Source organism: Oncorhynchus keta, unplaced genomic scaffold (assembly GCF_023373465.1).
Source record: "Oncorhynchus keta strain PuntledgeMale-10-30-2019 unplaced genomic scaffold, Oket_V2 Un_contig_833_pilon_pilon, whole genome shotgun sequence".
Lineage (NCBI taxonomy): Eukaryota > Metazoa > Chordata > Actinopteri > Salmoniformes > Salmonidae > Oncorhynchus > Oncorhynchus keta.
Window position 1 is genome coordinate 479,631 of NW_026289992.1, and position 12,106 is coordinate 491,736.

Genomic DNA, 12,106 nt, shown 5'->3' on the forward strand with positions numbered 1-12,106 from the left:
GTATCACAGCCCTTACACTAGGCCCAGTCCTTATCACAGCCCTTACACTAGGCCCAGTCCTTATCACAGCCCTTACACTAGGCCCAGTCCTTATTACAGCCCTTACACTAGGCCCAGTCCTTATCACAGCCCTTACACTAGGCCCAGTCCTTATCACAGCCCTTACACCAGACCTTACCTGATCTCTGAGCTCCAGTGGCCCAGCTTGCTGGAGAAGTTGAGGGGATTGGGGGGGTGGTGGGAGGGGCCTCGTACTGATTGGACACCCACCAGTCCGTCCTTGTCTGTTTCCATAGCAAAGTCGCTGCGTACCCTCTCCATGCTGTCACTGTGACTGGGCTTCTCAAACACAAAGACATCTGAAACACAGCAGATAGACAGTCTGTTACTAACCACAGCCACAGCTCTGACACTATATTTACTGTCTGTAGTGTGAACAACAGCCACAGCTCTGACACTATATTTACTGTCTGTAGTTTGAACAACAGCCACAGCTCTGACACTATATTTACTGTCTACAGTGTGAACAACAGCCACAGCTCTGACACTCTATTTACAGTCTGGCCCCAGTGTAAGGGTGTAGTCCCTGTATCTTTGTCCCCAGTGTAAGGGTGTAGTCCCTGTATCTTTGTCCCCAGTGTAAGGGTGTAGTCCCTGTATCTTTGTCCCCAGTGTAAGGGTGTCGTCCCTGTATCTTTGTCCCCAGTGTAAGGGTGTCGTCCCTGTATCTTTGTCCCCAGTGTAAGGGTGTCGTCCATGTATCTTTGTCCCCAGTGTAAGGGTGTCGTCCCTGTATCTTTGTCCCCAGTGTAAGGGTGTAGTCCCTGTATCTTTGTCCCCAGTGTAAGGGTGTCGTCCCTGTATCTTTGTCCCCAGTGTAAGGGTGTAGTCCCTGTATCTTTGTCCCCAGTGTAAGGGTGTAGTCCCTGTATCTTTGTCCCCAGTGTAAGGGTGTAGTCCCTGTATCTTTGTCCCCAGTGTAAGGGTGTAGTCCCTGTATCTTTGTCCCCAGTGTAAGGGTGTAGTCCCTGTATCTTTGTCCCCAGTGTAAGGGTGTAGTCCCTGTATCTTTGTCCCCAGTGTAAGGGTGTAGTCCCTGTATCTTTGTCCCCAGTGTAAGGGTGTAGTCCCTGTATCTTTGTCCCCAGTGTAAGGGCGTAGTCCCTGTATCTTTGTCCCCAGTGTAAGGGCGTAGTCCCTGTATCTTTGTCCCCAGTGTAAGGGCGTAGTCCCTGTATCTTTGTCCCCAGTGTAAGGGCGTAGTCCCTGTATCTTTGTCCCCAGTGTAAGGGTGTAGTCCCTGTATCTTTGTCCCCAGTGTAAGGGTGTAGTCCCTGTATCTTTGTCCCCAGTGTAAGGGTGTAGTCCCTGTATCTTTGTCCCCAGTGTAAGGGTGTAGTCCCTGTATCTTTGTCCCCAGTGTAAGGGTGTAGTCCCTGTATCTTTGTCCCCAGTGTAAGGGTGTAGTCCCTGTATCTTTGTCCCCAGTGTAAGGGTGTAGTCCCTGTATCTTTGTCCCCAGTGTAAGGGTGTAGTCCCTGTATCTTTGTCCCCAGTGTAGTCCCTGTATCTTTGTCCCCAGTGTAAGGTATTGTGTAGTCCCTGTATCTTTGTCCCCAGTGTATCTTTGTCCCCAGTGTAAGGGTGTAGTCCCTGTATCTTTGTCCCCAGTGTAAGGGTGTAGTCCCTGTATCTTTGTCCCCAGTGTAAGGGTGTAGTCCCTGTATCTTTGTCCCCAGTGTAAGGGTGTAGTCCCTGTATCTTTGTCCCCAGTGTAAGGGTGTAGTCCCTGTATCTTTGTCCCCAGTGTAAGGGTGTAGTCCCTGTATCTTTGTCCCCAGTGTAAGGGTGTAGTCCCTGTATCTTTGTCCCCAGTGTAAGGGTGTAGTCCCTGTATCTTTGTCCCCAGTGTAAGGGTGTAGTCCCTGTATCTTTGTCCCCAGTGTAAGGGCGTAGTCCCTGTATCTTTGTCCCCAGTGTAAGGGCGTAGTCCCTGTATCTTTGTCCCCAGTGTAAGGGTGTAGTCCCTGTATCTTTGTCCCCAGTGTAAGGGTGTAGTCCCTGTATCTTTGTCCCCAGTGTAAGGGCGTAGTCCCTGTATCTTTGTCCCCAGTGTAAGGGTGTAGTCCCTGTATCTTTGTCCCCAGTGTAAGGGTGTAGTCCCTGTATCTTTGTCCCCAGTGTAAGGGTGTCGTCCCTGTATCTTTGTCCCCAGTGTAAGGGTGTAGTCCCTGTATCTTTGTCCCCAGTGTAAGGGTGTAGTCCCTGTATCTTTGTCCCCAGTGTAAGGGTGTAGTCCATGTATCTTTGTCCCCAGTGTAAGGGTGTAGTCCCTGTATCTTTGTCCCCAGTGTAAGGGTGTAGTCCCTGTATCTTTGTCCCCAGTGTAAGGGTGTAGTCCCTGTATCTTTGTCCGCAGTGTAAGGGTGTAGTCTCTGTATCTTTGTCCGCAGTGTAAGGGTGTAGTCCCTGTATCTTTGTCCGCAGTGTAACGGTGTAGTCCCTGTATCTTTGTCCCCAGTGTAAGGGTGTAGTCCCTGGATCTTTGTCCCCAGTGTAAGGGTGTAGTCCCTGTATCTTTGTCCCCAGTGTAAGGGTGTAGTCCATGTATCTTTGTCCCCAGTGTAAGGGTGTGGTCCATGTATCTTTGTCCCCAGTGTAACGGTGTGGTCCCTGTATCTTTGTCCCCAGTGTAAGGGTGTAGTCCTTGTATCTTTGTCCCCAGTGTAAGGGTGTAGTCCCTGTATCTTTGTCCCCAGTGTAAGGGTGTAGTCCATGTATCTTTGTCCCCAGTGTAACGGTGTAGTCCCTGTATCTTTGTCCCCAGTGTAAGGGTGTAGCAGGGTAGTCCCTGTATCTTTGTCCCCAGTGTAAGGGTGTAGTCCCTGTATCTTTGTCCCCAGTGTAAGGGTGTAGTCCCTGTATCTTTGTCCCCAGTGTAAGGGTGTAGTCCCTGTATCTTTGTCCCCAGTGTAAGGGTGTAGTCCCTGTATCTTTGTCCCCAGTGTAAGGGTGTAGTCCCTGTATCTTTGTCCCCAGTGTAAGGGTGTAGTCCCTGTATCTTTGTCCCCAGTGTAAGGGTGTAGTCCCTGTATCTTTGTCCCCAGTGTAAGGGTGTAGTCCCTGTATCTTTGTCCCCAGTGTAAGGGTGTAGTCCCTGTATCTTTGTCCCCAGTGTAAGGGTGTAGTCCATGTATCTTTGTCCCCAGTGTAAGGGTGTAGTCCCTGTATCTTTGTCCCCAGTGTAAGGGTGTAGTCCCTGTATCTTTGTCCCCAGTGTAAGGGTGTAGTCCATGTATCTTTGTCCCCAGTGTAAGGGTGTAGTCCCTGTATCTTTGTCCCCAGTGTAAGGGTGTAGTCCCTGTATCTTTGTCCCCAGTGTAAGGGTGTAGTCCCTGTATCTTTGTCCCCAGTGTAAGGGTGTAGTCCCTGTATCTTTGTCCCCAGTGTAAGGGTGTAGTCCTTGTATCTTTGTCCCCAGTGTAAGGGTGTAGTCCCTGTATCTTTGTCCCCAGTGTAAGGGTGTAGTCCCTGTATCTTTGTCCCCAGTGTAAGGGTGTAGTCCCTGTATCTTTGTCCCCAGTGTAAGGGTGTAGTCCCTGTATCTTTGTCCCCAGTGTAACGGTGTAGTCCCTGTATCTTTGTCCCCAGTGTAAGGGTGTAGTCCTTGTATCTTTGTCCCCAGTGTAAGGGTGTAGCAGGGTAGTCCCTGTATCTTTGTTCCCAGTGTAAGGCTGTAGTCCCTGTATCTTTGTTCCCCAGTGTAAGGGTGTAGTCCCTGGATCTTTGTCCCCAGTGTAAGGGTGTAGTCCCTGGATCTTTGTCCCCAGTGTAAGGGTGTAGTCCATGTATCTTTGTCCCCAGTGTAACGGTGTAGTCCCTGTATCTTTGTCCCCAGTGTAAGGGTGTAGCAGGGTAGTCCCTGTATCTTTGTCCCCAGTGTAAGGGTGTAGTCCTTGTATCTTTGTCCCCAGTGTAAGGGTGTAGCAGGGTAGTCCCTGTATCTTTGTCCCCAGTGTAAGGGTGTAGTCCATGTATCTTTGTCCCCAGTGTAACGGTGTAGTCCCTGTATCTTTGTCCCCAGTGTAAGGGTGTAGCAGGGTAGTCCCTGTATCTTTGTCCCCAGTGTAAGGGTGTAGTCCCTGTATCTTTGTCCCCAGTGTAAGGGTGTAGTCCCTGTATCTTTGTCCCCAGTGTAAGGGTGTAGTCCCTGTATCTTTGTCCCCAGTGTAAGGGTGTGGTCCCTGTATCTTTGTCCCCAGTGTAAGGGTGTAGTCCCTGTGTCTTTGTCCCCAGTGTAAGGGTGTAGTCCCTGTATCTTTGTCCCCAGTGTAAGGGTGTAGTCCCTGTATCTTTGTCCCCAGTGTAAGGGTGTAGTCCCTGTATCTTTGTCCCCAGTGTAAGGGTATAGTCCCTGTATCTTTGTCCCCAGTGTAAGGGTGTCGTCCCTGTATCTTTGTCCCCAGTGTAAGGGTGTAGTCCCTGTATCTTTGTCCCCAGTGTAAGGGTGTAGTCCCTGTATCTTTGTCCCCAGTGTAAGGGTGTAGTCCCTGTATCTTTGTCCCCAGTGTAAGGGTGTAGTCCCTGTATCTTTGTCCCCAGTGTAAGGGTGTAGTCCCTGTATCTTTGTCCCCAGTGTAAGGGTGTAGTCCCTGTATCTTTGTCCCCAGTGTAAGGGTGTAGTCCCTGTATCTTTGTCCCCAGTGTAAGGGTGTCGTCCATGTATCTTTGTCCCCAGTGTAAGGGTGTCGTCCCTGTATCTTTGTCCCCAGTGTAAGGGTGTCGTCCCTGTATCTTTGTCCCCAGTGTAAGGGTGTAGTCCCTGTATCTTTGTCCCCAGTGTAAGGGTGTAGTCCCTGTATCTTTGTCCCCAGTGTAAGGGTGTAGTCCCTGTATCTTTGTCCCCAGTGTAAGGGTGTAGTCCATGTATCTTTGTCCCCAGTGTAAGGGTGTAGTCCCTGTATCTTTGTCCCCAGTGTAAGGGTGTCGTCCCTGTATCTTTGTCCCCAGTGTAAGGGTGTCGTCCATGTATCTTTGTCCCCAGTGTAAGGGTGTCGTCCCTGTATCTTTGTCCCCAGTGTAAGGGTGTAGTCCCTGTATCTTTGTCCCCAGTGTAAGGGTGTCGTCCATGTATCTTTGTCCCCAGTGTAAGGGTGTCGTCCCTGTATCTTTGTCCCCAGTGTAAGGGTGTAGTCCATGTATCTTTGTCCCCAGTGTAAGGGTGTAGTCCCTGTATCTTTGTCCCCAGTGTAAGGGTGTAGTCCCTGTATCTTTGTCCCCAGTGTAAGGGTGTAGTCCCTGTATCTTTGTCCCCAGTGTAAGGGTGTAGTCCCTGTATCTTTGTCCCCAGTGTAAGGGTGTAGTCCCTGTATCTTTGTCCCCAGTGTAAGGGTGTAGTCCCTGTATCTTTGTCCCCAGTGTAAGGGTGTAGTCCCTGTATCTTTGTCCCCAGTGTAAGGGTGTAGTCCCTGTATCTTTGTCCCCAGTGTAAGGGTGTAGTCCCTGTATCTTTGTCCCCAGTGTAAGGGTGTAGTCCCTGTATCTTTGTCCCCAGTGTAAGGGTGTAGTCCCTGTATCTTTGTCCCCAGTGTAAGGGTGTAGTCCCTGTATCTTTGTCCCCAGTGTAAGGGTGTAGTCCCTGTATCTTTGTCCCCAGTGTAAGGGTGTAGTCCCTGTATCTTTGTCCCCAGTGTAAGGGTGTAGTCCCTGTATCTTTGTCCCCAGTGTAAGGGTGTAGTCCCTGTATCTTTGTCCCCAGTGTAAGGGTGTAGTCCCTGTATCTTTGTCCCCAGTGTAAGGGTGTAGTCCCTGTATCTTTGTCCCCAGTGTAAGGGTGTCGTCCCTGTATCTTTGTCCCCAGTGTAAGGGTGTAGTCCCTGTATCTTTGTCCCCAGTGTAAGGGTGTAGTCCATGTATCTTTGTCCCCAGTGTAAGGGTGTCGTCCCTGTATCTTTGTCCCCAGTGTAAGGGTGTGGTCCCTGTATCTTTGTCCCCAGTGTAAGGGTGTAGTCCATGGATCTTTGTCCCCAGTGTAAGGGTGTCGTCCCTGTATCTTTGTCCCCAGTGTAAGGGTGTAGTCCATGTATCTTTGTCCCCAGTGTAAGGGTGTAGTCCCTGTATCTTTGTCCCCAGTGTAAGGGTGTCGTCCCTGTATCTTTGTCCCCAGTGTAAGGGTGTAGTCCCTGTATCTTTGTCCCCAGTGTAAGGGTGTAGTCCCTGTATCTTTGTCCCCAGTGTAAGGGTGTAGTCCCTGTATCTTTGTCCCCAGTGTAATCTTTGTCCCCAGTGGGTGTAGTCCCTGTATCTTTGTCCCCAGTGTAAGGGTGTAGTCCCTGTATCTTTGTCCCCAGTGTAAGGGTGTAGTCCATGTATCTTTGTCCCCAGTGTAAGGGTGTAGTCCATGTATCTTTGTCCCCAGTGTAAGGGTGTCGTCCCTGTATCTTTGTCCCCAGTGTAAGGGTGTAGTCCCTGTATCTTTGTCCCCAGTGTAAGGGTGTAGTCCATGTATCTTTGTCCCCAGTGTAAGGGTGTAGTCCCTGTATCTTTGTCCCCAGTGTAAGGGTGTAGTCCTTGTAGCTTCCAGTGCTTCCCCAGTGTAAGGGTGTAGCAGGGAAGTACCTGTATCTTTGGCCACCAGGCCAGTGTGAGGGGTAGGAGAACTCCAGCTGTCCCTCTGTCCAGACCCTCTGGTGTTACTGAACTCCCAACGCTTCTGCTGCAGCTGCTGGAGCCAGTACTGCATCACCTGGCGGTTAGGGGCCTGAAACACAGAGATTCAGAGTCAGGGGGGTTAGGGGCCTGAAACACAGAGACGCAGAGTCAGGGGGGTTAGGGGCCTGAAACACAGAGACGCAGAGTCAGGGGCCTAAAACACAGAGACGCAGAGTCAGGGCGGTTAGGGGCCTGAAACACCGAGACGCAGAGTCAGGGGGTTTAGGGGCCTGAAACACAGAGACGCAGAGTCAGGGGGGTTAGGGGCCTAAAACACAGAGACGCAGAGTCAGGGAGGTTAGGGGCCTCAAACACAGAGATGCAGAGTCAGGGGGGTTAGGGGCCTGAAACACAGAGACGCAGAGTCAGGAGGGTTACGGGCCTAAAACACAGAGATGCAGAGTCAGGGCGGTTAGGGGCCTGAAACACAGAGACGCAGAGTCAGGGGGGTTAGGGGCCTAAAACACAGAGATGCAGAGTCAGGGCGGTTAGGGGCCTGAAACACAGAGATGCAGAGTCAGGGCGGTTAGGGGCCTGAAACACAGAGACGCAGAGTCAGGGGGGTTAGGGGCCTAAAACACAGAGATGCAGAGTCAGGGCGGTTAGGGGCCTGAAACACAGAGACGCAGAGTCAGGGGGGTTAGGGGCCTAAAACACAGAGATGCAGAGTCAGGGCGGTTAGGGGCCTGAAACACAGAGACGCAGAGTCAGGGGGGTTACGGGCCTAAAACACAGAGACGCAGAGTCAGGGAGGTTAGGGGCCTGAAACACAGAGACGCAGAGTCAGGGGGGTTAAGGGCCTGAAACACAGAGACGCAGAGTCAGGGGGGTTAGGGGCCTCAAACACAGAGACGCAGAGTCAGGAGGGTTAGGGGCCTAAAACACAGAGACGCAGAGTCAGGGGGTTAGGGGCCTGAAACACAGAGACGCAGAGTCAGGGAGGTTAGGGGCCTGAAACACAGAGACGCAGAGTCAGGGGGGTTAGGGGCCTCAAACACAGCGACGCAGAGTCAGGGAGGTTAGGGGCCTGAAACACAGAGACGCAGAGTCAGGGAGGCAAGGGGCCAAATACACAGAGTCAGGGGGGTTAGGGGCCTGACACAGAGACAAGGGGTTAGGGGCCTGACACAGAGACACAGGGTTAGGGGCCTAAAACACAGAAACGCAGAGTCAGGGAGGTTAGGGGCCTGAAACACAGAGACGCAGAGTCAGGGAGGCTAGGGGCCAAATACACAGAGTCAGGGGGGTTAGGGGCCTGACACAGAGTCAGGGGGGTTAGGGGCCTGACACAGAGACAAGGGGTTAGGGGCCTGACACAGAGACAAGGGGTTAGGGGCCTAAAACACAGAGACGCAGAGTCAGGGAGGATAGGGGCCTGAAACACAGAGACGCAGAGTCAGGGGGTTTAGGGGCCTAAAACTCAGAGACACAGAGTTAGGGGCCAAATACACAGAGACACAGGGTTAGGGGCCTGACACAGAGACACAGAGTTAGGGGCCTGACACAGAGACACAGGGTTAGGGGCCTGACACAGAGACACAGGGTTAGGGGCCTGAAACACAGAGACACAGGGTTAGGGGCTTGCCAGAGAGACACAGGGTTAGGGGCCTGCCACAGAGACACAGGGTTAGGGGCCAAATACACAGAGACACAGGGTTAGGGGCCTGACACAGAGACACAGAGTTAGGGGCCTGACACAGAGACACAGGGTTAGGGGTCTGAAACACAGAGACACAGGGTTAGGGGCCTGAAACACAGAGACACAGGGTTAGGGGCCTGAAACACAGAGACACAGGGTTAGGGGCCTGAAACACAGAGACACCGGGTTAGGGGCCTGAAACACAGAGACACACAGGGTTAGGGGCCTGAAACACAGAGAAACGGGGTTAGGGGCTTGCCAGAGAGACACGGGGTTAGGGGCCTGCCACAGAGACACAGGGTTAGGGGACTGACACAGAGACACAGGGTTAGGGGACTGACACAGAGACACAGGGTTAGGGGCCTGATACATAGAGACACAGGGTTATGGGTTTGGAGGTTAGGGTCAGGCCTGTAGTTGGAGGGGGTCAGAGACACAGGGTTAGGGTCAGGCCTGTAGTTGGAGGGGGACAGCAGCGATGGCGCCGACTGAGATGGCCGCCTCGCTTCGCGTTCCTAGGAAACTATGCAGTTTTTTGTTTTTTTTACGTGTTATTTCTTACATTAGTACCCCAGGTCATCTTAGGTTTCATTACATACAGTCGAGAAGAACTACTGAATATAAGATCAGCGTCAACTCACCATCAGTACGACCAAGAATATGTTTTCCGCGACGCGGATCCTGTGTTCTGCCTTACAAACAGGACAACGGAATGGATCGCATGCAGCGACCCAAGGAAACGACTACGAAAAAGAGGGAAACGAGGCGGTGTTCTGGTCAGACTCCGAAAAAGGGCACATCGCGCACCACTCCCCAGCATTCTTCTTGCCAATGTCCAGTCTCTTGACAACAAGGTTGACGAAATCCGAGCAAGGGTGGCATTCCAGAGGGACATCAGAGACTGCAACGTTCTCTGCTTCACGGAAACATGGCTTACTGGGAAGACGCTATCCAGGGCGGTGCAGCCAACGGGTTTCTCCATGCATCGCGCCGACAGAAACAAACATCTTTCTGGTAAGAAGAGTGGCGGGGGCGTATGCCTCATGACTAACGGGACATGGTGTGATGAAGGAAACATACAGGAACTCAAATCCTTCTGTTCACCTGATTTAGAATTCCTCACAATCAAATGTAGACCGCATTATCTTCCAAGAGAATTCTCTTCGATTATAATCACAGCCGTATATACCCCCCCCAAGCAGACACATCGATGGCTCTGAACGAACTTTATTTAACTCTTTGCAAACTGAAAACCATTTATCCGGAGGCTGCATTCATTGTAGCTGGGGATTTTAACAAAGCTAATCTGAAAACAAGACTCCCTAAATTTTATCAGCATATCGATTGCGCAACCAGGGGTGGTAAAACCTTGGATCGTTGTTACTCTAACTTCCGCGACGCATATAAGGCCCTGACCCGCCACCCTTTCGGAAAAGCTGACCACGACTCCATTTTGCTGATCCCTGCCTACAGGCAGAAGCTAAAACAAGAGGCTCCCACGCTGAGGTCTGTCCAACGCTGGTCCGACCAAGCTGACTCTACACTCCAAGACTGCTTCCATCACGTGGACTGGGACATGTTTCGTATTGCGTCAGATGAAAATATTGACGAATACGCTGATTCGGTGTGCGAGTTCATTAGAACGTGCGTCGAAGATGTCGTTCCCATAGCGACGATAAAAACATTCCCAAACCAGAAACCGTGGATTGATGGCAGCATTCGCGTGAAACTGAAAGCGCGAACCACTGCTTTTAATCAGGGCAAGGTGTCTGGTAACATGACCGAATATAAACAATGCAGCTATTCCCTCCGCAAGGCTATTAAACAAGCTAAGCGTCAGTACAGAGACAAAGTGGAATCTCAATTCAATGGCTCAGACACAAGAGGCATGTGGCAGGGTCTACAGTCAATCACGGACTACAAGAAGAAACCTAGCCCAGTCACGGACCAGGATGTCTTGCTCCCTGGCAGACTAAATAACTTTTTTGCCCGCTTTGAGGACAATACAGTGCCACTGACACGGCCTGCAACGAAAACATGCGGCCTCTCCTTCACTGCAGCCGAGGTGAGTAAGACATTTAAACGTGTTATGAGCCATGTTTCCGTGTAACAGAGAACGTTACAATGTCTCTGATATCTCTCTGGAAGACAACCCTTGCCCTAATTTCGTCCACCTTGTTCTCTAGAGACTGGACATTGGCAAGTAATATACTCAGAAGCGGTGGGTGGTGTGCACGTCTCCGAAGTCTTACCAGGAGGCCGCTCTGTCTATCTCTTCTGAGGCGACATTGTTTTGGGTCGGTCTCTGGGATTAGATGCAATGTCCTGGTTGGTGGATCAAACAGAGGATCCGCTTCGGGAGAGTCGTATTCCTGGTCGTTATGTTGGTAAATTGACTTCGCTCTTATATCCAATAGTTCTTCCCGGCTGCGTGTAATAACACTTAAGATTTTCAGGGTTAACGATGTAAGAAATCATTTATAAAAATAAATAAAAATACAGCATAGTTTCCGAAGGACTCCAACCATCTCTGTCGGCGCCATCTTGAAATAGGGGTATTGTGTGTAGATTGGAGGACATTTTTTTATTCAATCCATTTTAGAAAATGGCTGTAACTTAACAAAATGTGAAGGGGTCTGAATACTTTCTGAATGCATAAGTGGGAACTCCTTCAAGACTGTTGGAAAAGCATTTCTCGTGAAGCTGTTTGAGAGAATGCCAAGAGTGTGCAAAGCTGTCATTCAAGGCAAAGGGGGGAAGAATCTCAAATATGAAATATACACTATCGTTCAAAAGTTGGTCACTTAGAAATGTCCTTGTTTTTGAAAAGAAATCCCAAAAAAAATTGTCCGTTAAAATAACATCAAAGTGATCAGAAATACAGTGCAGACATTGTTAATGCTGTAAATGACTATTGTAGCTGGAAATGGCAGATTTATGTTATATCTACATAGACCCATTATCAGCAACCATCACTCCTGTGTTCCAATGGCACGTTGTGTTAGCTAATCCAAGTTCATCATTTTAAAAAGGCTAATTGATCATTAGAAAACAATTTTGCAGTTATTGTAGCACAGCTGGAAATGCCTCAACTGGCAGCTTCATTAAATAGTACCCGCAAAACACCAGTCTCAATGTCAACAGTGAAGAGACGACTCCGGGTTGCTGGCCTTCTAGGCAGAGATGCAAAGAAAAAGCCATATCTCAGACTGGCCCACGTGATTCAACAGGCTACGTTACGTCCCACGTGATTCAACAGGCTACGTTACGTCCCACGTGATTCAACAGGCTACGTTACGTCCCACTACGTTACATCCCACTACGTTACATCCCACGACGTTACGTCCCACTACGTTACATCCCACTACGTTACGTCCCACTACGTTACGTCCCACGTGATTCAACAGGCTACGTTAGATCCCACGACGTTACGTCCCACTACGTTACGTCCCACGTGATTCAACAGGCTACGTTACGTCCCACTACATTACGCCCCACTACGTTACATCCCACTACGTTACGCCCCACTACGTTCGTCCCCACGTGATTCAACAGGCTACGTTACATCCCACTACGTTACGTCCCACATCCCACTACGTTACATCCCACTACGTTACGCCCCACCGATTATACGTTACATCCCACTACGTTACGTCCCACGCTACGTTACGCCCCACTACATTCCCACGTGATTCAACAGGCTACTACGTTACGCATCCCCCACGTTACGTACGTGATCCCACTACGTTACGCATC

General features: G+C 50.5%; 1 protein-coding gene across 1 annotated transcript in view; it reads right to left on the reverse strand.

The window, feature by feature from the left end:
- tbc1d2b (TBC1 domain family, member 2B) overlaps positions 1-12,106 on the reverse strand; it is a 131,066-nt gene that overhangs the window by 100,075 nt on the left and 18,885 nt on the right. The window contains exons 2-3 of the mRNA XM_052512427.1: positions 6,619-6,760; positions 179-359 (exon numbers count right to left, since the gene is read on the reverse strand). Coding sequence (XP_052368387.1) covers positions 179-359; positions 6,619-6,760 — 323 coding nt within the window. The remainder of the gene's footprint in view (positions 1-178; positions 360-6,618; positions 6,761-12,106) is intronic.